Source organism: Eucyclogobius newberryi, unplaced genomic scaffold (genome assembly GCF_026437365.1).
Source record: "Eucyclogobius newberryi isolate DKJ021-1_F unplaced genomic scaffold, fEucNew1.0.hap1 SCAF_9, whole genome shotgun sequence".
NCBI lineage: Eukaryota > Metazoa > Chordata > Actinopteri > Gobiiformes > Gobiidae > Eucyclogobius > Eucyclogobius newberryi.
The window spans coordinates 31,204,754-31,228,061 of record NW_027316532.1 but is presented as its reverse complement, the minus strand read 5'-3'; the positions used below and the strand labels follow the sequence as shown (position 1 = coordinate 31,228,061).

Genomic DNA, 23,308 nt, shown 5'->3' with positions numbered 1-23,308 from the left:
TATTCCTGGATGTATTTCTTCATAGCTTCATGATGGGTTGAATAAACTATGCTGCGGTCTCTTCCGTCGCCTCTCTGACTGTCCAACTCTCTCATCTCCATCACTTTAGTATTTACAAAATCATTCATATTTGATAAGTCGCACTGGAGGTCCACACGCTATAGTTGCGGTGCTGCTCAGAGGATTTTACTTATCTAAAGGATTTAACACAAATACTGATACTAATGTATGCCTACTAAAAAAACAATCTGGTCAAATTAAGTTGAAAGGTTTTTATTTTCTCCACACTTTAAAGCAGTACTACAAAAAGGGGAGAAAACTTATGGCAATCCCTATTTGATAAGACATAACAGGTATATTTCAGTCTGAAAGTAAATATTCTTAAATTATGCTTTGATACATTAAAATAAAAATGAAGTTTCATTTTAAAACAAACATAACATATTACCTATATGACTTATGCAAATTATAAAGACCACCAAAACTAATTTAAATAATGATCCCCATTTTGTTTTTAAATACACTTTGCACAGGCACAAAAAAGAAAAGGTCCTGTAACAACGTCAGTCCACATTCAGTCTGATGCAAGTATAATGTATCATTTGGCAAAGTTTGATAGATCGGTGCACATCTTAAAAGATAAAATGATGGCATTCAGTAATAATAATACAAATGAAGTGCTCAATTCTTTCAGCACGCTACTACAGTAAGTGTTTCAACCACATTTTTGGAAACTCTGACAGGAGTTCATGCCTCAAGTGAATTTTCACCATTTTACAAATGAAAGCCATTGGTGTTAGAATGACCCATTTTATAATATAGCATTCAACAAATTATTGTGCTAGATTGTTTCTTTCAAGTACAGAGCACTGCTTGTTGTGCTCACAGTAATGTTTATGGTCAGCCACAGTCATACTAACCCATGAATATGAACTTAACAAGCGCAGTTGTACCAGTAAGGTCATCTCATCGTCATTGAAAGTAGGTTTCTTTAAATTAAAGCTTGTGTATGTTTTAGAAGCAAACAGCACAAAATATTTCTGAAAATATACCGTGTTTATACTGTGTTTTTATTCTGCAGTAAATTCCTATTTTTAAGTTTAAAGTTCTCCAACTTTAATACCTTATCCTAACGCAATAACATGTGTATTATGTTGTGTTTTAAATATGTCTGCCGCTCTCTACATTTTGATGCATTATCTTGTAAGTACCAGTAAGATAAACTATTGGATGAACGGGTCAAGCAGTTTCGTCCTTCTTGTCTTTTTTGCCTTCACCCTCTCCTTCGCCCGCATCACTGACGTCCCGTCTGCGTTTACGATTGCGAGCGCTGGCCTTTGAGGCAGGCAGAGACTCCATCCCCAAAACTTTGTGTATCTGACGAAAAGCGAGGAGCCGCAGAGCATGCTGAGGGAACAGGAAATATTGTATCAATTATAATATAAATAATGCATTAGTAGTATTTGTATTCCAAAGATTCGATTTAACTTTTTATTGCATTATCTTTTCTCCCACTTTTCTTGAACTTTGCGTTGAGATATTGAAATTTCTCCATAGAGGGACAAATAAAGGTTTCATTCATAGGTTTCACTTCTGCTGATTGGTCCATTTACCTGTGCACTTGCAGTTATATCTTCTCTTGCTTGAGGCGTCACACTTTGTAAAGCATCGGTTTGCTCCTTCTCACAAGGATCCAGAATTCCGGGTCCCTCTGAAAACAGTGAACAGGTTGGTAAATAAGTAGATGATCAATCAATCATGTGCTGTGTGTATATTCCTGACCTGGGAGCAGGATGCCGGTGGAGATGGACTCCAGGACTCTGCGCATGGCCTCTCCGGGGCTGAGCGGGCCCGTAGCACTGCTGATCACCTTTTCAACCAACAGCTCCATGGCCTAGACACAGACAGCATCAGAAAAAAACTGATCTTTGGGGCATTTCTGGAGTGTTGCTGGTACAAACTGTGGAGGAACAGAGATTAACCCTTCTTTAGACACTACATTACCCAGTCAGGCATCTTTCCCCAGGTCGGCACACGCTGGCATAAATCTCTCAAGACTCGAATGATGATGACGCAGGACTGGAGCCCATTGGCTCGAGCCTTAAATACATATGATAACCAGTCAAAAGAAGTCAGTGGAATTGTTAAACGGAGTTGACCGTTTTGTCAAATGCTTTACCTGAAACCATTTTGCATGACGAAGAGAGGCCAAGTAATCCAAACATTTGTTCTTGTTCAAGAGATCAGGTGGGTCCTTTTCATCCACACCTATGACAGATAACATGGGCTCAACACTACATGCTTTGTTCACTTTCACATAAAAACACAACTATAAAACTGAATTCTGAGACTGATCTTTCTTAGCAGAGCTAACGAATTTCCATACACATTATTAAAAAGGACTTTTACACAGAAACAAATTATCAATTCAATTTAGAAGACCAAGGAAAGGAAATCCAATGCACTCAATATGAAGAAATTATATATATATATATATATATATATATAAAAATTCTAACCAGAAGGAAAGACCTAGAGCTGGTCTACTTTGTTTTTGTAATATGCAGGTCACATGATGATTTATTAAAAGTATTTAATCCTAAACATAGTTTATAAAAAGCTGCAACAAACTACTAAACATGTTGTTCTGATCCCTGTGATATCGTTTCTCTCCACAAAGTGCTTGGGATTTCCTGTGCGTGTGTTGTGGCATTAATTTAGAGCAATATGATTTACTTAGTAATAACTTAAGCTTAACAGCCAGAGGAACACAAAATAAAACACATTTAAGAACTATACTGTACAGCGGCTGCAAATAGTATTGACCAAAGGTGCTATTGTCAGGAAAGTTTCCACCCAAGCCATTCACTCATGCATTAAAAAATAAATAAATAAATCAACATAGAAATGTTATGCATAATAATGTGAATTGATCCCAAGGAAAAATATTATTGCATTTATAAAAAATACTTCTTGAGTAGCAGCATTTGACAATCATAATCAATTTAAATTTTGGTCTCAGTTGGTCACAACATGATCGTCTGAGTTTGGGATGCAGCGGAGGAGGTGGTGGCCAGTTTAGAATAAACGGGAAGAACCAGTCAATTATAACTGTAAACTTTCTAATAGCAATGTTGACTTGAAAAAATTGGCCTTTTGCATGAGTAGCAAAAAATTTAGGTTTTCACAAATTCCTGAAATTTTGCCCTCCCAAAAAATGAATCAGATCCAAGTCATATTTCTTACCGCGTAGCCACAGCGATGACAGAAACCTCCCATGTTATTCAAATGGGAAATTTGCCACATCTTATAAATTTGCAGGTGGTCAACACTGGTTCATACTTTTATGAACTCCTAGGGCGTTACCTTAAATCTAAAATATTATGTTCAGGAGTGGGGCATCAAAAGTTATCCAAACGTTATGCACAAGGTTTCTGTGCGGCAAAGTTGAAGGACAATTCTGTTATTTGCCATCATTCTGTTATCTGCCATCATGGTGACGCGCAGAAGCGCCAATGTTATTACCTACAGTTGTGATTGATGACAAAGATAAGATAACCTTTATTTGTCCCACAATGGGGAAATTCCCGGACCAAAAAATTAAAATAAAATAAAAATTAGAATCATGAAACAATGTCCAATTGAACAGACTAACTTATGTCATCCTGATAAAAAATAAGTCAATGGGACCCATATCGTATTTTGCAGTTTAGCCAAGAAAACTTATTGCGAAAGTGCTTCCATGTGTTTACTTCCGTTTGGTGACAAAGCTATAATCGCCCCAATAATACAGCCAGAGCAAGGGTTGTTTGAGCCCTTGTTTGTGGCTTAAATTTTAAGTGTCTTTTCTTTATAGAATATTTCTATCAATCAATCTAATATTTTAGAAATCTACAATTTCATCCACTCATCCATATTTCTTTCATATTAAACCTCGATTGGTCCAAAGGATGGTTCAGTCAAATGACCTCCTGTCCCTCTAAGATGACAGCCTCCTCCTTTACCGTTTACTGTTGCCATAGTTTTCTGGCATCTTGTGTCCTCTGCTCAACTCAAGAAGAATAAACTCAGGTTTTCTAACTCTGCCCCAAACTTGTTTAGTGAAACAGAAAACAGAGTTGTCCGTTTCAGGGGAGATACATTCTGAGTAACTCTTAATCCCAGGGTTTGTTGAACCTCCTTTGTGAAACAGGGATAATTTCATGTTAATAGCACTTTTTGAAATATATACATTTGAGAAAAAAATGGTAATGCGCCCAATGCTATTTAGAGCCACTGTACAAAGCTGTTGTCAATACAGGGTGTTGTTAAAGAGAGTAAAATATGTTAAACAATATAATAAAAGAGCCTATATCACAAGAATTGCCAAGCGCTTAATAGTTTAAACTGCTACAGTGACGGGGTCGTTCACAAGTTCATCCTGGGCGGGTTCTATGTTCACTAAAATGGCAGCAACAACAGATTAACTTTCTCACATGGGAAATGCACAACTAAAACAGAGCCACCTTTTGAAGGCATACCACTTAGAATCACACACCCACGTTCATCCTGCATTTTAGAGTTGTATTATTATCACGTGGCCACAGTAGCTCTGTCCCTTGAACAGAGGAATGGGCTTTCTACTCTGAAAAGGCTCAATAAACATGGGCTTTCTGGTCTTTTTATTCTTAGTGGTATGTATACAATTGTGGTCTAAGATTAGCCATTGCCTTGCCTAGGTCTGCTGATACAGAATCGGGGCATCAACAAACCCAAACAAAAATTTAAACAAAACAGTGGCCACAGAAAACATCACTATTATGTTTTCAATATGAAAAATAAATAAATAAAACATTCAAATGCTGACAGTCTTTAAGAGGTGGAGGAGTGTTTGCGACACAATGACCCAAATCACTATAACTTATGATATGGAACAAGTAATGGCATTAATGAAGGTTTTATTACTGGGTCTAATATCATTTTGCGTGATCATTGTGAGGCGATTAATGGACACTCCTGCACCTTATTCTTGGTAATGCCTTCATATGAAACAGGGATAATGAGGGGAAAGGTTTTCCCTCACCCTCAAAATCCCTTCACAAAAAGCCAAATAAAACGACAATTGATTTGGAATATGAGATACTTTTTGAAAGCACTTTCATCCTGGGGCATTATGTCATGAACAAGCTAAGCTTCAGTTGTCATCCGTTTCTAAAATTTCCCAGAGGCTTTTCAGAGAATGCGTTCAGACGAAACACCCCCTAGTGGCACAGAAAGGTCGGAGAGCCCGGCTTTTGATTCCCATTTTGTGGAACAAAACAAAGAAATCTGAACTACAAAAATGGGGGGGAAATAAAAGTGGATCGTTTGTATTTTGAATGTTGAACATTAACAGGAGAAGAGCAATTGTTTTTCCTGTTTTCATCTCTAACCCTGGCATGTTTGTTTGTCTTTAGAGTCTAACGGTAAGGGGACGGCTTCGGGTCATATTGAAAAATGTGCTTAATGTTACAGTGCACTAACATTTTGTTGTATGGTACTGAAAGCTTTGGCTTCTCTAACCTTTCTCGGCCGCTTTTCCTCCTGCCTGCTTGTCCTTCTCAGCAGCAGGGTCCTCTCTCATCAGGGGCGAGGTGAGACAAATGGTCACCTGCATTTTGGGCTCCTTGCTTGAAAAAATGACGATGTTCGCCTCCTCGGGGTGAGCCTGCACCTCATACTGATCTTCAGAAAATGTCTGCCAGTTAAAAGGACACTTGGGATTATTCACTACAGAGGAGAAGAGGTGTCGGGAAACATTTTGTCAGCAATTTGCTGTATTTTTCTCAATTCATATTTATCTGTGCTGGTTACGGTATATTAAAAAAGTGAATGATTAATTCTTTATTAAGATACCATTTCAGAAAAACCTCATCTCGCTCTGTAGGATTCAGGTGTCATAACCAGCAGTGAATCTAAAGATCAGTGAAAAATGTTTTTCGCAAACACTTAATAGAACTGAAGCATGAAGGAGGAATAGTTATGCATTACACATGACATCCTTTGGGTTTAGTCCTTACTAATGTTTGCCGTCAAGCCTTTGTCTTCACAGCCTTAAAAAACAAGCCAAGCTTTATCAGCGCGCTGAAAATTAATGTTTGATTATTACTTAGGGTAAAATGGAAGATTTGCAATAACAAAATGTAATGGCAATAATGGTGGTATTGACATTAATGGCAACTGAACTTAAATAGAAATTTAAATGGTCCATTAGCAAATCACAAAGGCTGGAATTCTTTGGGCAATATCATGTTGACTGCATGTTAATTGCAGTAAAACTATGATTTTGGTTATTTTCTGCCCCCCAATCACCCTTAACACTCTTACCGCTAAGTCCTTTGGCAGCTGTTTAGCAATGTTCTTCAGTAAGGAGATGGTGGGTTTCTTTGCAGTCAATAATATAAGCTCCACATTTCGGTCTCCTCGTAGCAGCAGGCCCTTGGCGAGGATACCAACCCTCATAACTCCTTTCAGTAGGCGTCCCACGTTTTCAGGACTGTATGAAAGTTAAATATTAAGAACAATATTAAGCCTACAGAAACCTTCTCACAGATTCTTGAAAAAAGCATACCCTTTATCATCCCCCTCTTCAGCATCAGCCACCGTGACTGCGAGGGGGTCCTTCTCCAGCAGTGTGTCTGACACCAGCTTGAGAGCTCGCTCAGAGTGAGACACTATCTTCTGAACAGCCTGAAGCTCATCTTCCACTGGATAAATGGTGGAGTGTTTAGACATGATGTGGCGGTCATCGGGTGAGTCTGGCCGACGAACACATGTCTGAGAAATAAAACCCATTCATTTCAGAACAATTTTTTGTAAAAGATGTTTAGACAATGAGGATTTATCAAATGATATACTATAAGGATATAGGCTTTAAAGGGTGTACCACAACATTGTGGTGGTGGCGATCATGTGTAAAGCTTTAAACCTCTGCCCCAACGGCAAGCACGGTTAATAAAGATTTCGTTGTTGTTGAGATTTTTTTTTAGGATTCATGGTAGAATAAAGTTTATTATTTACAACCAACATATGGAAAAACACAAATCAAATCTCACCAGCAGAGGAGGCACAGGCATACCAGGCCGGCTCATGAGCGGTGGTGGAGGAATTCGGCGTCTCTGATCTCCCCAGTACATCTGCTCCTCCTCCATCTGCCTCCAGTACAAGTCCTCTTCATACCGCCTGTGGAACACAGTCTGTATTAAGTAACAACAAAACTAGACAAGGAGGAGCTTTACATAAATGTAAACAAGGTCAAAATTGTATTGATTTGCAGGTAAGCATTTTATGACCAGACCCTGTTAAATCTTTTCCAGCCCCTGCAGTTAAGGTTTGAAACTGTGAAGTTGTTTTAACTTTAAAGCCTGGTAAACCCAGACTTGAGTTCTCTGGATCTTCTGTGCAGAGGATTTCAGTCTGAGTAAACCTCTGCATGACCTCTTTTTTTATTTGCTGATGTTTAAATGCTACAAAAAACTTTCAGGCCTGTGTCGTGGGGGTTCTCACCTCATCTCCATGTGCCAGCGCTGCTCATCGTCTCTCTGCCGTTTCAACACTGCCTTTTGTTTTTGTTTTTTTAGCTTGTTCTCCTGTAGCTTTCTGGCCCGGTTACTAGGTTTAATTTCCACTGGGAGTTCAGGATTTACTTTCTTCTATACAGCACATGAAAACAAAATACAATGCTTTTCATGTTACAGAATTAGGCGATATATTTAAACAAAGCATTCATACTTAAGTTTAAAGGCACAGTGATTCTGCCAAAGCCTTTTTCCTACCTTGTACTGCAACCGGTGCCTTCTTCCCTTTAGATGCATGTCTTTAGCATTAGGGTCATTAAAGCTGCATTCACATAATTTACAATGGAATCGGATTACTTTTCCATCATCATTAAGTACCTGAAAAGGTTTAAATGGTAATACCCAAGTAAAAGTAGTGAAGTAAGTAATTTGTATTGCATAGAATTTCAAAATGTCTTACCTCCTCTACATAATTGTGTCCCACTGGCTGGATATCTCCCTGACTTCCACCTTTATCACTGTCCTCGTCGTCGCTCAGAACCAACTGGTGCATAGGCTCATCCATTTTAGCAGCCACGACCACTTCAGGGGCTGCTGGAGAACTAAGCACTGGCTTTTTGGCTATGGTGAGACAGGTAGAAGCATTGAGTTTTTTGAAAAGGGGAAATGAAGAGATGAAGTCAAAAAAAGAAACAAAGCCCACTTACAAATTGCCGCTTTTGACTGGGCTGGTTTCTTTAATGGTATTTGTGCTTTGGAAGTGCTCAGGGCTGCCTGTTTAGGAGCTCCTGTAGCACAGATGCTGGAGACAGAGGCTGAGGATGAGATGGAAACTGAGGGCTTTCCAGCTGTTGTTGTTACTGCTTGATTTGAGTTGACTAACACAGGCTCTGTGGAAGGTATAGGTTTTCCCAGCTTAATGTGAAGTTTAACCACCTGTTTTAACAAATAAAGAAAACAAATGATGAGTTTAATTTTGGCTGCCATCTTGAAAACGTTACCGTAGCAAACTGCACATATAATAACTGTATAATAATGTAGTGTTGCTAGCAAGTTATGGAACTTACAGCAATATCAGTGGAATGGATGGGTTATGGTGAGATGAAATATTAAATTAGTTTATCTTTATGTAAATTCAGCTAGACATTTGTAAGTAAAAACAAAATGTTAAAATCTTGACTTTACCTTTTGGTGTTTAGCGCCGCGAATATGTGCTGCATAAGCATCCACTCCAGTGCATGAGACATCACATAGCTCACAGCGTAGTTGACTCTGGACCCCTCTGGGCCCAGTGTTGGCCCCTGTTTGTCCCACAGACTTGAGAGCAGCCTCTTTTTTCTTGTGCTTTTGGCCATCCAAATGCTCTCTGTAAGTCTGATTAAAAACAGTTTTGTTAGTACAATCTTGGAAAAAAATAAAACTCAATGCAACATTAGGTAAAAATAACTATATTTACACTATACACTAATAACCTTTACCTGAGGGCCGGCACAGCTGATCTTGCAAATGTCACAATAATGAAGCTGCGGCTGCTTGGGAGGACCTTTCGGCTTTAACAACTTGTTTTGGTGAAATGACGGCTTTTTGTAAGTGTTTCCTGCCGTAGATGCCACCATGTTACTTCCTGAATTACTCCAAGATGAACTTGTGAGGCGCTTATGAATGGACTGGATAGGCAGTTGGTGTTGTTGGGACTGTGGTGGCTGTTGTGGTGGTGGAGGCTGGTGCTGGGTGAGAGTGGGCTGTGCTGTCTGATAATAAGAGGGAGCTGATGTGGAAGTGTACCCAGGTGAATCATAACTGGAGTAGCTAATGCCTAAAAGAAGGACAAGAATAACATGTGGAGTTATCAAAAAATGCTTTCAACAACATATCATCTGTTATATCAACTAACCTGAATAAGATGTGGCTGATGCAGAGGAACTATAAGAAGAACCTAAGGTGTACGATGAAACAGGAGTTGGGGGCTGCTGGACACTGGTGGAGGCTGGGTAGATGTTGTAGCTGGTTGACACTGAACTTGCCGGTGCAATTGGTTTCAGAGCAGTTATTTGTCTCTGTGGAGGAGGTGGCTGGCTGTACACAGTAGTAGGCACTGGATTGTAAGCACTTTTCACTCCCACTGTAAATAATACATCCAGCAATGCATTATTCAACTTGTTTAAGGAATCAAACTAATGGTCATTCTGTAGATTTAGAATTATTTACTTAAAAGTCCCACACACCGTTTTGGTAGTAATTTTCGGTGGCTGTCCTTTGGGCTGGGGCATTACTCGTCTGGTAGTACTGTTTATTTTCATAGGATGTTGCATCAGCAGGACGAGCATAATTGTAACTGTCCTGTTTCATGTTAAATACAAACAAAACATATTATATCTGAATAAAATCACAAAAAGTATCTAAAGAAAACATGAGTTAAAAGGGAGCGTGACTAACCGTGTTAGAAAATACCTGGTACGTCTGTGGTGTGGTGGTGGGCTGGGGGGGAACAGGGGGGTCCGGCTGCCTGTAGGTATACTCTGGAGGGGCCTGGTGGCTCTGATAAGCCGGATAAGGGGCAACTGGACGAGCCGCTTGCACTGGAGGTGCAGAGTAGGACGCAGCAGTCACAGCATGAGCCACAGCAGGAGTCTGTTGGACACTGTAGCTCACTGTGGAGGGGTGAGAGTATGTAGGTGGAGGCTGGGTGCTGAAGAAGTCAACAAGAGACAAAATTCACATCATCAGTAAGTTCACAAAGCACAGTTTCTGTTAAAGCACAACCCATTGCCCTGCGTGACAGTCTCTCTGTTGATGCTGTCTGCACAGCAGACCGACCATGGACTGTATAAGAGACTGACACACTGACATCTAAACAAACACATGAGACGCAGGTTGCAATTGACAAGAGATGCATTTTAGAGCAGGACACCAGAATCACCCCCCATTTTAGGTGACAGCCATCATTTAACAATAGAACATGTTCAATTATTACTACAGGGATAGTTTCTTATGTCTGCCAGAGGCTGGGCCGCACTAATGTTGAATATAAAACGTATTCTATAAATAAAGCTTTGGCCTACTGCAACCTTCGCAGCTCGTGTTAGCTTAAACTGGCCACGCTAACACGCAGTGTCCAGAAGCAGCCATACTTTAGACGAGCCCTCAGAAGATATACAACCAAAGTCATGAACTGCATTTAAGAAGGTACATTGACACACAAATGCATCCGATGTATTACCTGTATTGACCGGCACCATGTGAAAAGCCGAAGTAATTACTTGCAGCCATCTTTGCGTATGCAGGCTTCAGCCACAGTGCGGCAACAGCAGCGTCAAGAGAGAGCACTTCTCACTGCAGATAATCACATTCTCCTTCGGTTTCACAAGGACGAATATAGACGAATACACTAAAATGCCCTGCTCGACCTGGATTTGTGGGTTTCCAGTCGCGTGTACATAATCTTTAAAACACTATTGCGTGTTTAAGAGTCTTAAAAGTCTTAATAGTCCGTTTTGTCACATTTCAACCGCAATGAATGTGAACCATTAAACGGAAACACTAGTGTCTCTTGTTTCGGTTAATACTCTTTGAAGCTAAGCTGCTCCGTGTGCATCAAGAAAAACAAGTCTAGTTTTAAAAGCTATATAACTTATTTTGAATATACTCTGGTGATTGTCAAATATTGAACTGAATTAGTTCAAATTGATTGACTTATTTCATTGTTATTGTTCTTAGTTTGTGAAAATTGCCTTAATATTCAATATCTATCTATATATCTATCCAGCAAATGTCTCTTATGTGTGCTCTTATTTGGTCTTATTTAGCCTACTTTCATGGTGTGTGGGCGGTTTGAGCTGGGGTCTCTGGGGCCCTGGGGTGTGCTTGAGACACAGAGAGGGGGAAAAGAAGGAGGGAGGAGGTACTGATGCTGTTGCCAGGGAACAGTGGCCATAGAATCATAGCAGGATTAAACTATTTTAAGGCTAAGAGGCACAGAGAGGAATTCAGTTACTCTTATTCATAATTAGAAGGAATTTGGTCAATATTAGAGTGATTACAATACTTGAAAAGGAGACAATTAACTGCAAATAGATTGCGTGAAAGAAGAAGATGCAAGGCTGACAGGACAGTGCGTTCAAATTTTAAAAATGTTTTTGGTTTTTTTATGTGCAGTCAGTCATGCCGTACCCTTCATGTTCAGCCTGGACTAACAAAGGTGTCCAGAGGACGAGGAGAGGAGGAGGTGCCACACAGGGGTGCCCCTGTCTTCAGACACCTGCGGCTGCCCTCGAGGACACTGTACGACTGTCTGTGAGTGCTGGCATGTGCATCTGAATCAGAAGGACAGAGAGTCAGAAGACGCTTCATCGCCTCATCATGTCTCTCTATGTGTAGGTTTATTTGTCAGTGACTGAGCAGGCAGAGGAGACGAAGCATCCACCGCCGGGTTTGATTCTAAATGTAAATGTGAGTATTACTAATATTGATCTACTATTCTTTTAAATAAGCTCATATATCTATATTCACTAATGCAGTAATGATGTTGACCTAGAAAATGTGTGAGGCAATTTTGATTGATTGATTGATTGATTGATTGATCTCTGCGCTTATGACATTTGTAGCAGGAAGTATACCTCATTTACATTATACTGTAAGTGAAAAAAAAAACAAAAAAAAATCAAATAACAGAACTTGCATGTATCATCCTTATTCACATACACAAACACGGATCCACACACTAGTTCATACATATATACACAATTACACCTACATTTGAATGTCTACCATATCCATGTTTCCCAAGTCATACAAAAAATAAACCATATTTGCTCGAAAAGGAGTGAGAACAAAGACTTAATCTTTTGGATACTACTAAAAAAAATCATTTGTTTTTATTTTCTTCTTGCTGTTTGTTGCTTGTATATGAAGCACATACGACAGCATGTTTGTAATTACTGTAGTATGTTTGTAATATGGACAGTTGCATCAAAAGTGTGCATTATTTCATTGCTATATATTTGTTTGAAAATCTTTACTTGAAACATGCATGAATAGTGTCTGGATGTCATGTGTACCATCAGTTAGGCATAAACAGTTGCTCTAGTTTGAAGAGAGATGTACTTGCACTGATTTTGAGGGGTGCTCAGAGTCAGTCACATGCCTCTCACATGTCCTCTTTTGGCCCATGTGATCGTCAGTTGTTACAGCCAATTTGAAAAAAAACTGGAATCCATCCTCAGAAGTGACCGCTAATGAAAGCTTTGTTATCATAGATTACCAATGTAACTGGGAATATGATTTTTGTTTCCTTTCACCCTCAGGTTTTTGGGCTTTACACTGCGGGATGGGCACCACAGAAGCAACGCTGAGAATTGAAAACATGGAAGTCAGAGATGAGTGGCAGGATGAAGACTTTCCCAGGTTTGGTCATCACATGTGTCACATACATTTCCTGCATCCGGCAAAATGGAGCATAGAAAATTCAGAGCCATCTCTTAATAATACAGGTTGAGAGATTCCAAACTATTTGCTTTTTGTGTTTCTCCCCAAGCCTAAATTTAACCTTGACGTATTGAGAATTTGACCTGAAAGAACTTAATAACATAATGTATAATATAGGCCTAGCGTATAAAGGTTTTGAAATGTGACGCAGCTAATGGACCCCATTAATTTGCACACACACACACACACACACACACGCATGCACACACACGCATGCACACACACGCATGCACACGCACACACACACACACACACTCACACTATCTTTGGGAGGAGGGGAGCAGGTGCATCTGACTCGCTCTACATTGTGTGACGTAGCAGCAGCAGCACTGAACAACAACACAGCATCACCAGGAAAATGGTGGCAGCCAGATTTGCTTCATAACAGCCAATGCAGTATAGTTCGAGCTCTCTCATCGTAAAGGCTTTTAATAGAAACGTGTCGAAGCAGGAAGCTAATCTGAGTTAGCTCTGACTGCAGCAGTTTTCCCAGAAGGTAGGGATAACACCATCCTATCCTGAGCTGTTGAAGCCGCAGAGGATAGACATAATCTTACATTTGTTTAAGAGTAATGCAGGAGAGGTTATTTGTTTTGAAACTAGCCACTGCAGAGAAACAGGCTCAAGCTTCTTAGTGTGACACATTGGGATTGGAACTGTCCCTTTGCAGAAGGTGGAGAGTATTTGTTCTGCTTTATTGTGGTCCTCAATGTGAATTGTACAGAATAAGAGGGCATAACATTTTAAAGTTAAAGTTACTGTTATTTTGAATACAAATAATGTGACTATTTGACATGACCTGGGTAAACAAAGACTCAAATCAATGATACACAACTTTTACTCTCATGCACTTTTCATCTTTAGTTTGATGGATGCCTGTCACTGGCTGCTCAGTCAGTCCCTAACTCATATTTACAGTATAAGTTGAGTCGGAGTCAAAACTGTTTAGAATTACATGATCGAACACCACAGGCTATGACTTTAATGTTTTTTTCCAGCCAAATTATACTTTGAATTAACATCGTCTGTAGCTTTGCTAAAAGGAAACTATTCACATTTTACCTTTACACAATATTTTTTTTCCTGAGTTAACATTTTTAATATATTTTAGTTGGTTTGACTTGCATATTTCACTGCAGACCACTGCCTGAGGACGGAGACATGGATCCCTCTTGTGGACTTTCTGATACCAGAACCTGTAAGTAACCTAAACACTCGTGACCACTATAGATAGGATATGGTTCATATGTACTTTTTCTAAATTTGCAGCCCCACCTAACGCCCTGAACTTGAGCCCACCCCGAGCAGGAGTAGGGCCTCATCAAAAGCGACGCACACTGATTGCTCCTGAGATGAATCTCTCTCTGGACCATAGTGAGGGCTCACTGCTGTCCGATGACTTCCTGGATACTCCTGATGACTTGGACATAAACATTGATGACATTGATACACCCGACGAAACAGATTCACTCGAGTTCATCACCAATGGCAATGACCTGGAGTGGGAAGGTCAGTTATTTGTTTGAGCTTTTGTATAAAAAAAGGTAAATGTTATGTACATAAATCAACTTGTAATGTCCAGATGATGCACCAGTGGCCTCAGCAAAGGCAGGGCCTGGCAACTGTATTGGAGAGGAGGAGGATGGGAATGCAAATGAACGCCTTTGGAGGACAGTAGTTATTGGAGAACAGGAGCATCGCATTGACATGCAAGTCATCAGGCCATATCTCAAAGTCATCTCACATGGAGGTACATGGCAATTATATACTTCAAATGAGCCTATCATATACCGTAAGTACCATAGGGCCTTATAATAAAAATATAGTATTGCTTTTCTCTTAGGATATTATGGAGAAGGCCTTAACGCCATCATTGTGTTCTCTGCGTGTCACCTGCCTGAAAGCAGCAGCTCTGACTACCACTATATTATGGAAAACCTTTTCTTGTGAGTAGACCTTCATTTTTTTTACTTTACATTTGAGAGACAGAATAACTAAGTACATGATACAACATTTCCCAGATATGTGGTGAGCAGCCTGGAGATGCTGGTGGCTGAAGATTACTTAATCATATACATGAATGGAGCCACTCCTCGCAGTAAAATGCCTGGAATCAGCTGGCTGAAGAAATGTTACCAAATGATTGACCGAAGGTAAAAGAAAGTCTTATGTATTGAAAAATATTTATAATGTACCATTATTGTCACATGTTTACATTGCAGACTGAGGAAAAACCTGAAATCTCTGGTCATTGCTCATCCTACGTGGTTCATAAGGACTGTGCTGACCATATCAAGACCCTTTATCAGGTTAAACTTTATACAGGAACTGTTTCAAAATTTTCAAAATGTATGTCGGAATCTTAATAATTCCCAATTTTATCTTGTGTGTATTACAGTGTAAAGTTTATGAATAAGATCCGTTATGTGCACAGTCTGGATGAATTAGCTGAAATAGTTCCCATGGAGCACATCCAGGTACCGGAGTGTGTGATGCAGTAAGTATCTTTTACCACTAGATGACGAATTAATCCAGCACCATGACTAAATCATATTGAAGCTGCACACAATAAACTACACATGGGGATGTTTGTCATGTGTTTTAGGTATGACCAAGAGAAGATTAAAGCCCGGAGAGAAAGGTAAATGTTTAAATTGGTTCATTGTTTTAGATGTTGTAATTCTGTTGTGTGTGTGTGGATGTTCAGGCTGGAGCAAGAGCAGAGACAGCAGGAAAAGCAGCAATCCCTCGCCCAGCCTTCAGCAAAGAAGTCAGAGAGGTGTGAAATATAAGATGTTACTACAATTTTATACACAGTTATATAAGACTGATTCATTATTATTGTGCTGTGTGTTTCAAAGGCCGATGTCAATGGCTGCAGATTAATTTGACCAAGAAAGGACAGGGCTGGAAGAAGAAGGTAATACATTAACCAAAAAGTACATTTTTTCTCTGCAACATTGTTTAAATATTGTTCAAATAATGTTGGGTATTTTTCAGGCACAAGAAGCATGAAGACTTGTTTGATTAATTCATTGATCGACTTGTATTTTGCCTTAAAGTTGATGGAATGCCTTCCTCCACAAACCCACAGGCTGTAGTTCGTTTCAGATCAATAAGGGTGAGCGCAACTGGACATTTAGTCACTCTCCATGCTTTCAATTGTAGGGCTTTAAGACATTGCAACCCCAAACACACTTGAAGCGAAAGAAATAGTACACATAACTATCTGTATTTGAAAAAAAATGCTATGCCATTGTATTCATGATAACCAGCATATGCTGAATTTACAATGCAGATGTTCAGCATGATTGTCACTATATGAAACGCCTTTCAGACTGTGTGTGAATCAGATCATTGATCTGTTTGTCTTTAGCTTCACTGCTATTCGTGTGCCTCAAACTTAACACATTTTCTTCACTAGTATCAGTAACACATATAAGTGTTTATCAGAACATTCAGAAACATTGCATGAATGTTTTAATGCATAAGCTTACATTGTTCTATTACTTCACTGACACTGGCTTAAGTGTACAATGCTTGTCAGCATTTGTTTAAAAATATCAATATATTATAATCACTGCTTGTGCCCTATTTCACAAAGCAGACGTCAAAATAAAATGTTAAGTCATTTGACCAAAATGTACAGTATATCTCGTAAGTTAGCTGCAAAGTCTGAAATTAAGACTTTCCCAATGAGGTATAAGTACTGAATAACTTTATAACTCATGGACAAGATCAACTTGGTGAGCTTCTGGAATTAGAGTTTTTCTTTTCATGCATCTTTTTTTCATGGAAATTATTGTTTTCCCTGATGTCTTTCATTCCTTAGTTTATTGTAAATAAACAAGTTTTATTTTGTAGAGGAAAAATATAGACCACTTTGAAAGTATATATTGATTGCATTATGGAGTTTTAATAGGCCTAAGACTCAATTAAATGTCAGTGGTTTGTAATTTTACTTTATGAGGCACAATTTATTTATTGTGTTTCAGTGCTAATGCTATTTTTGGTTCTGTAATTATTTCAATTAGACTACTTTCCTTACTCTGTTAATTGTTGTACAACCATAGCCTATTTGAAGACACTTTGTTCTGGAATTAAATTGTATTTTTCATTATAAAAGCACAAAGTCGTAAATACATTGATACCAAATATAGACTATTTGTTAACTCATTATAAAATCATTTTGCCATGTTGAAGTGCATGTGACAGGTTTTTCAAATTATGAGTTTGTTTGGTGGAATAATCCTTGTGATAAAATATCACAGTTTTACACCAGTCAAGTTGCAGTTTGTCAAGGAAAATGGAAAATAAAACAACTGGTTGCTAGTTAACAGTTGTGGAATTACCTCTGGTCACATCTCATGTCCAAACAGGAAGTAACTTTATCAAACTGGGGGGCAAAGGCAAACATGTTGTAAAATATGTTAAATAAATGTATAGATTAAAGGTAAATAAACTGTCATATGCACTTTAAAATCACATTTTGTTAAAGTTGTAGGCCTATGTAATAAATATATTAAAGGCAATAATACATATCACGGTCGTGTCATGGTGTCTTTGCCTTGCAGACATACATGGACATATTGTACATGGACATACATGGACATATTGTACATGGACATACATGGACATACATGGACAGGGCTTCCTGTGATGTCACTTTTAGTAGAAGAGCCTTGAGGCTCTGAGCATTTTAGACACAAGGAGAGTGAAGGGAAATGTTCAGATCGTGACCTTTCACCTCCTTTCTCTGAATTATTTTGCCATAGACAAAAATAGATGGGTAACTCATCGAAAGAGAACATGGCTCTCACCTATAGCCTACATTCTTATATGCTACATTGTAGTGGGACTGTTTTAATAAATCTCAATATTATTGGGCTGAATGCATTTATTAGGCCTGTGTCATTTGATTCACACATGGATCCAGTCGGACTGAAGTTGATTGAATGATTTTTTCTAAGTAAAATGAAAAAAAAATAAAAAAATGGCTACAGGCTTGATACTTCTAACAAGACCCCAGAAGGTGAGGATGGTACGTTTGGGGTTTGTATCTTTTTGCAGTCAATGTGTGACCGGCCACGACCGGTACAACACGCACAGTCTTTCCCACGTGGTCAGGGATCAGCTGGAGTAGTTTTCCACAGTGACGCTCGTCTGCTAACCGTATTTATGAATGGAAGAGTTCAGTGATGGACAGACACAGCTGCTTATGGAGGAGGTCGATGTCTGCGCTCGCGCTCTGATTGGCAGGTGGACCACGAGCACGTAGGCCACGTCTCTACGTCGTCATGACGTAGCAGGAGGCAAGTCTCATAAGTTTCAACGCCTCTCGCTCACTCACGCTCTAATGTTGTAGTAACAACAAGATACAGACACCCTTGTGCGTCTTTGGATTTTTGCTTTTTGAAAAACAAACTCTGTCAAATCCTCCTCAAAGAGAGAAGACTGAGGAAAACATGAAGTACATCATAGGAATTGGCGGGTAAGTTTTACTTAAATCTTAAATATGTTTGTTACGTGCAATGAATGATCGAAATAAATAACCAAATCAGATCAAAATAACCTCTCAATAACCTGCGTTTACTAAGCAAAGTTATTTTATTTTTTTAAATATGAAAGCGTAGATTTTAATTCAATATTGCGACTCTTTTTCTACATTTAAACCTGCTGTTATTGCCGAGATATTTTTTTTTTATCCTTAATGGAAACATGTAATGAATTGCCTACATTAGTGTGCCTGTGAAATTAAAACCATAAGGATGATATTTTATCGTCATTGTCCGCCTTAAATGTGTATTTAAAGTGTCCTTAGCGTGACTGTGACATGATCGAGCGGGACTTTTGAAAATCCCCCGCGTGCGACAGAAGTGGAGGGAAAGAGTCATCACAGTCATCTCACTGTGATAACAGCTTACTATGTGCTTATGTTTCACACACACTTTCATTAAGGCCTTGTCAACACGTTTGGGTTTTCTTACTATTCATATTTGACCAAAAAGTGACTCAGTATACTTTAGGGATCATGCTCACGTTAACCTCCAATTTAGTAGGAATAATTGGTTGTATTCACTATTAACAATGATCAATCCGATTGCTAATTAATTAACTTCCTTTTGGATCCTTATTGTGCATTCCATGTATTTGTTGCCCTTTGTTATTATATTGTAAAGTGTGAGCTACTGTGTCTAAGTCTAAACCTCTCCTATCGCAGGGTGACTAATGGTGGTAAAACCACTTTGACAAATAAACTGATGAAGACGTTGCCCAACTGCTGTGTTGTGCATCAAGATGACTTCTTCAAGGTGAGTTTCTGTGAGGGTTTTCTAGTCAGATTTATTTGATAGTTTTCCCCTTGAGGGTTCGTGCTTGGCAGGTTATTGTTTTGGCATGCTTAACTTCCCAACCCCCCAAGCCTTTGCATGTGGGCATGCACTTTTTTATGATGTAGATTCCTTCTTTTACACCTCATTCACTGCTCTTTCCTTTATTTAATTTTAGCTTCAGAGCGCTATTAACATGTTGCACCTGTGTTATCTATTATTATAGGATAGTGAGTCTTGCTTTTTCTCCTTTCTTTTTGTGTGTGAACTTATTTTGGCGGCATGTGCTCTGCGACTGTTCTGATCCTAAGAGGAAGCAGCAATGTTTTATTGGTGACTGTTATTTCAGAAACCTGACCAGATAGAAGTTGGTCACGATGGCTTTAAACAGTGGGATGGTAAGACTACACTGGAAACCATTTGGTCTTTGTAAACACATTATAGGCAAAAGACACACACAGATACAGCACGTAGACACTTACATTCGTACAGACTGGAATTGAATAAATAATAATGACATGTTTGTCTTGTGTACATGTGTTATTGCTTTATAGTGATCACGGCTCTGGATATGGAGGCTATGACCAACACGGTGATGGGCTGGATGGAGAACCCTGTGAAGTTCGCCCGGTCCCACGGCGTCTCATTGGCCCCGGCGTCAGAGGTGGTCGAACCCGATGAGCAGATCCACATCCTCATCGTGGAGGGATTTCTCCTCTACAACTACGCGTACGTTCAATCATCAGTTAATGCCATAGCAACACAATGAGCATACAATTTAATCCATAGATCTATGTTAGATTAATAAACATTTATTTTAATTAATGCGTTGGTTTTAGGGATCTTTTTTTTTAGACATTTCACTGTTGTGGGACGAATACATGTTCTCTTATCAGGGTCTTATCAAGGGTCATGTGATTTCTTTCTTGCTCTCGACACTTCACCTGTCACGCGACGTGTCTAAAATCGAGGAAATTTAGGATTGGAACATTGTGTGTAGGTGGTGCGTCCTACATAGTCACGTGCTCATCTTCCTGCTCGGTGATTGGCTCGTGGGCCTGTAGATAGTCAGGCACGGCTTCTGCGGCGGTAGATAAGATGTTCGGCAGAAAGGGGCTCTCAGTTGGGGTTCTGTGATGAAGGGCAATGGTACTCTGTGTGCTACGGTGACACAACACGGAGGCTGCGCACGTGTAGATAACAGTGAATGAGGTTACACGATTGGCCTGTAGTGCTTTAAGGACATACATGTGCCTGTTCTTTTCCTAAAACACTGATTACTGACTGGGTCTGTGTCCCATTTGCACTTGTTTAGGCCTCTACTGGACGTATTCAACAAGTGCTTCTACATCACGATACCTTACGAGGAGTGCAAGATGAGAAGAAGGTAAATTAAGGCTCTGGTCGCTGTATCATTGGTCATGTTTTACATTTTTTGTGATTTTTCTTATGTGTTTCTTATATGTTTCTTGGTCTGTTTTTAGTACCAGGCAGTACACCGTCCCAGACCCTCCTGGCCTGTTTGATGGTCACGTGTGGCCCATGTATTTGAAGCACAAGTCAGAGATGGAGAACTGCAGCTTAAATATTGGTAAGCCAGTGTTCTGTTTTTCTTATTTCTATTTAAATGTGCACATGTCAGGGGTCCTAAAACAACTAAAACCGGGACCCCCACTACCAATTATCTTTAGTAACGTTGTAAGGGAGGGTCTGCCACCTGCTCATCTCCACGGAGATGTTATCGCCTGAAATGTTCCACAATATGGCATTAAACCTATCTATCCTTATGGAGATAAGCAGGTGCCACAACCAGGTCAAGTCAGAGGTCAGATCTGCGGAGAGGCAAGCCCGCCTGTGTCATTTGATTACCGGTAAATCAATTAAAGGCAGATTAAGGCCATTCTGTGGAACATGTAAGGCGAACTCCCAACAGAAAAGTTACATAGTGCACCTTTTAACTTTTACATTTACAAACCCTAAACAGGACAATTGTCTAGACTTGTCAACGTTATGTTTTTCAGAGTATTTGGATGGTTTGAAAACAAAAGAGGAGATGTACAATCGAGTGTATGAAGACATTCAGAACAACCTTCTCAATTGTTTATAGGTAATTGATCTTTAATTATTCTTAAATGTTTCTGAAATATTTATACATCAAGCCTAATCAAACCTCTCCATCGCAGCAGAAGGATGGCAACTCTTCATCAATGTACAAGGTGTAAATACTTCCATTGATTATTTTTTATTCTTTTTATATTTTGTAAATAGATTAAAGCAATGTTAACTTATCATTGTCTTTTTGTTTTTTTAGCTTATTTATAGTTTTGCTGAAAATAATTTGTGATCATTACATTGTTATTGTGCTTTTTCAGTAGACTAATTTCTTTAATATGAATTGTCAATAAATACATTACTAAAATGTTCTTGTTTGACTTATTTACAACTAGAAATAAATAAGTACATAGTGATAGTTGTATGACATCTCAAGATAATTATCTACCGTATTTTCCGGACTATAAGTCGCACCAGCCAAAAAATGCATAATAGAGAAGAAAAAACATACGTTGCACTGGAGTATGAAATGCCATTGCAAGTATGAAAATAACAAATAACATCACATATAAGTTGCTCCGGAGTATAAGTCGCACCCAGGCCAAAACTATGAAAAAAGGTGCGACTTATAGTCCTGAAAATACGGTATATAAACAACAGAGTGGCAGCATACTGTATGTTATGTATGACCCTTGATTAATATTAAATTAGTAATACAACAGGTCTACAGAAGAGAAAAAAAAACACTTATGAAGTGACTTGTGCATACATAAATGCAGCGACACGTGCAGAGTTAAATATCTGCAGGCGTAAGCGTCCTCGTTTGCCTTACATGTTACCAACTTGACATTTAGTTCATTAGTAGTAGATTTGCAGTGTAGTGTTTACAGGACGACCTTCGCGTGTTGGAAACATCTGTGTTTTCACAAGTATAAATAGGTTGAAGTAATTTTCTCATTATCGTCGGGGAGTACCACATCCCATCATATACCATTTCTAAATAAGGCCCAGCTCAAACAGGTCTGTATTTGGGATAGCTCTTTATCCACCATCAAGTTCCTGTTGGGAAAGAGAACGCCTGTGATTATTTGACATGTTTTGATATATATATATCTATAGTTTAAAGTTTTTTTCAAGTTTAAAACATAAAAATAATTTAAAAATAAAATTGCAACTAGAAAACAAAATAAACATAATCATGACGCAGATTAATTAAAATAAAAGTCGGACCGGAGGCACACAATTTCATTAATATTCCCATACAAGACATGTTCCTGTCCATATTTGGATGTGCCAAGACTTTTATTACCTCCTGGTATGTTCCAGGTGAAAGTGCAAAATAAATCATGTGCTTTTCTTGTAGGTGTGGTTTGTTTGGGCTAATTGCTGGACTGCTCTTCCTGAGTTCAAAACAACAGCAGTACGTGTGATATGCTGAAGGGCATGTGCTCAGGTCAACTGTAACAAAACTACACACCATTGTACTTCATGCAGAGGCAGAGGCGTGTGACCTTTCACCAAACAGGATTATCAAATGCGTTGCTTGTAAGTTTTGCTGGGTAACATATTAGTCAAAAATGTACACAGATAAATGCATTAATGCCATTATGGGTGTTTTTATTGCACTAAATGACCTTAACATGCATCTTAACTGTGAGCTGACTCGCCTCTCTACAAACCTGACTCATAACGTTACCAGGAGACGAACACTTGCTTGTCTCCATTGAGATGTCATTACATGCTTGTCTTGAGTGACATGGCTTTGTTATAAGTGTCAGCCAAAAAATACATTTACAAAGAGATCAAGGTTTTGTCTACAAATACATACATACAACTGATGTAAATAAGAGTGTTTTATTTTGTTTACTTACTTACTATTAGTATTATTTAGTCTTATGCTAGCTATTT

General features: G+C 39.0%; 3 protein-coding genes across 8 annotated transcripts; 2 read left to right on the top strand and 1 right to left on the bottom strand.

The window, feature by feature from the left end:
• Positions 1 to 1,213: 1,213 nt before the first annotated feature.
• zfr2 (zinc finger RNA binding protein 2) lies at positions 1,214 to 10,902 on the bottom strand. Of its 2 annotated transcripts, none has more exons than XM_072437908.1 (19): positions 10,756 to 10,902; positions 9,972 to 10,224; positions 9,761 to 9,875; positions 9,430 to 9,657; positions 9,014 to 9,351; positions 8,721 to 8,909; positions 8,243 to 8,471; positions 7,996 to 8,156; positions 7,794 to 7,913; positions 7,525 to 7,670; positions 7,074 to 7,200; positions 6,590 to 6,795; positions 6,346 to 6,514; positions 5,542 to 5,716; positions 2,180 to 2,268; positions 2,005 to 2,100; positions 1,783 to 1,894; positions 1,614 to 1,711; positions 1,214 to 1,407 (listed from the first exon to the last, which is right to left on the bottom strand). In XM_072437908.1, exons 1-19 carry the CDS (start codon positions 10,803 to 10,805, stop codon positions 1,240 to 1,242), a joined length of 3,069 nt encoding a protein of 1,022 aa, XP_072294009.1. In that variant the 5' UTR covers positions 10,806 to 10,902; the 3' UTR covers positions 1,214 to 1,239. The 2 variants fall into 2 exon arrangements, with proteins under 2 accessions (XP_072294009.1, XP_072294010.1); XM_072437909.1 differs by having other exon boundaries at positions 9,987 to 10,224.
• A 792-nt stretch (positions 10,903 to 11,694) lies between these two features.
• Positions 11,695 to 16,615, top strand: atcaya (ATCAY kinesin light chain interacting caytaxin a). 4 transcript variants are annotated; one of them, XM_072438873.1, is made up of 14 exons: positions 11,710 to 11,828; positions 11,913 to 11,984; positions 12,839 to 12,938; positions 14,159 to 14,217; positions 14,289 to 14,528; positions 14,602 to 14,769; positions 14,863 to 14,965; positions 15,041 to 15,172; positions 15,242 to 15,328; positions 15,418 to 15,516; positions 15,625 to 15,660; positions 15,727 to 15,798; positions 15,881 to 15,939; positions 16,020 to 16,614. In XM_072438873.1, the coding sequence occupies exons 3-13, from the start codon at positions 12,862 to 12,864 to the stop codon at positions 15,903 to 15,905; spliced, it is 1,098 nt and encodes a 365-aa protein (XP_072294974.1). In that variant the 5' UTR covers positions 11,710 to 11,828; positions 11,913 to 11,984; positions 12,839 to 12,861; the 3' UTR covers positions 15,906 to 15,939; positions 16,020 to 16,614. The 4 variants fall into 4 exon arrangements, with proteins under 4 accessions (XP_072294975.1, XP_072294973.1, XP_072294974.1 ...); XM_072438874.1 differs by having other exon boundaries at positions 11,695 to 11,964; positions 16,020 to 16,615; XM_072438872.1 differs by having other exon boundaries at positions 11,695 to 11,984.
• A 1,744-nt stretch (positions 16,616 to 18,359) lies between these two features.
• mibp (muscle-specific beta 1 integrin binding protein) lies at positions 18,360 to 21,636 on the top strand. 2 transcript variants are annotated; one of them, XM_072439029.1, is made up of 8 exons: positions 18,360 to 18,510; positions 19,240 to 19,330; positions 19,698 to 19,746; positions 19,903 to 20,077; positions 20,664 to 20,735; positions 20,833 to 20,939; positions 21,370 to 21,455; positions 21,532 to 21,636. In XM_072439029.1, the coding sequence occupies exons 1-7, from the start codon at positions 18,485 to 18,487 to the stop codon at positions 21,453 to 21,455; spliced, it is 606 nt and encodes a 201-aa protein (XP_072295130.1). In that variant the 5' UTR covers positions 18,360 to 18,484; the 3' UTR covers positions 21,532 to 21,636. The 2 variants fall into 2 exon arrangements, with proteins under 2 accessions (XP_072295130.1, XP_072295132.1); XM_072439031.1 differs by lacking the exons at positions 18,360 to 18,510; positions 19,698 to 19,746.
• The last annotated feature ends 1,672 nt before the right edge of the window (positions 21,637 to 23,308 follow it).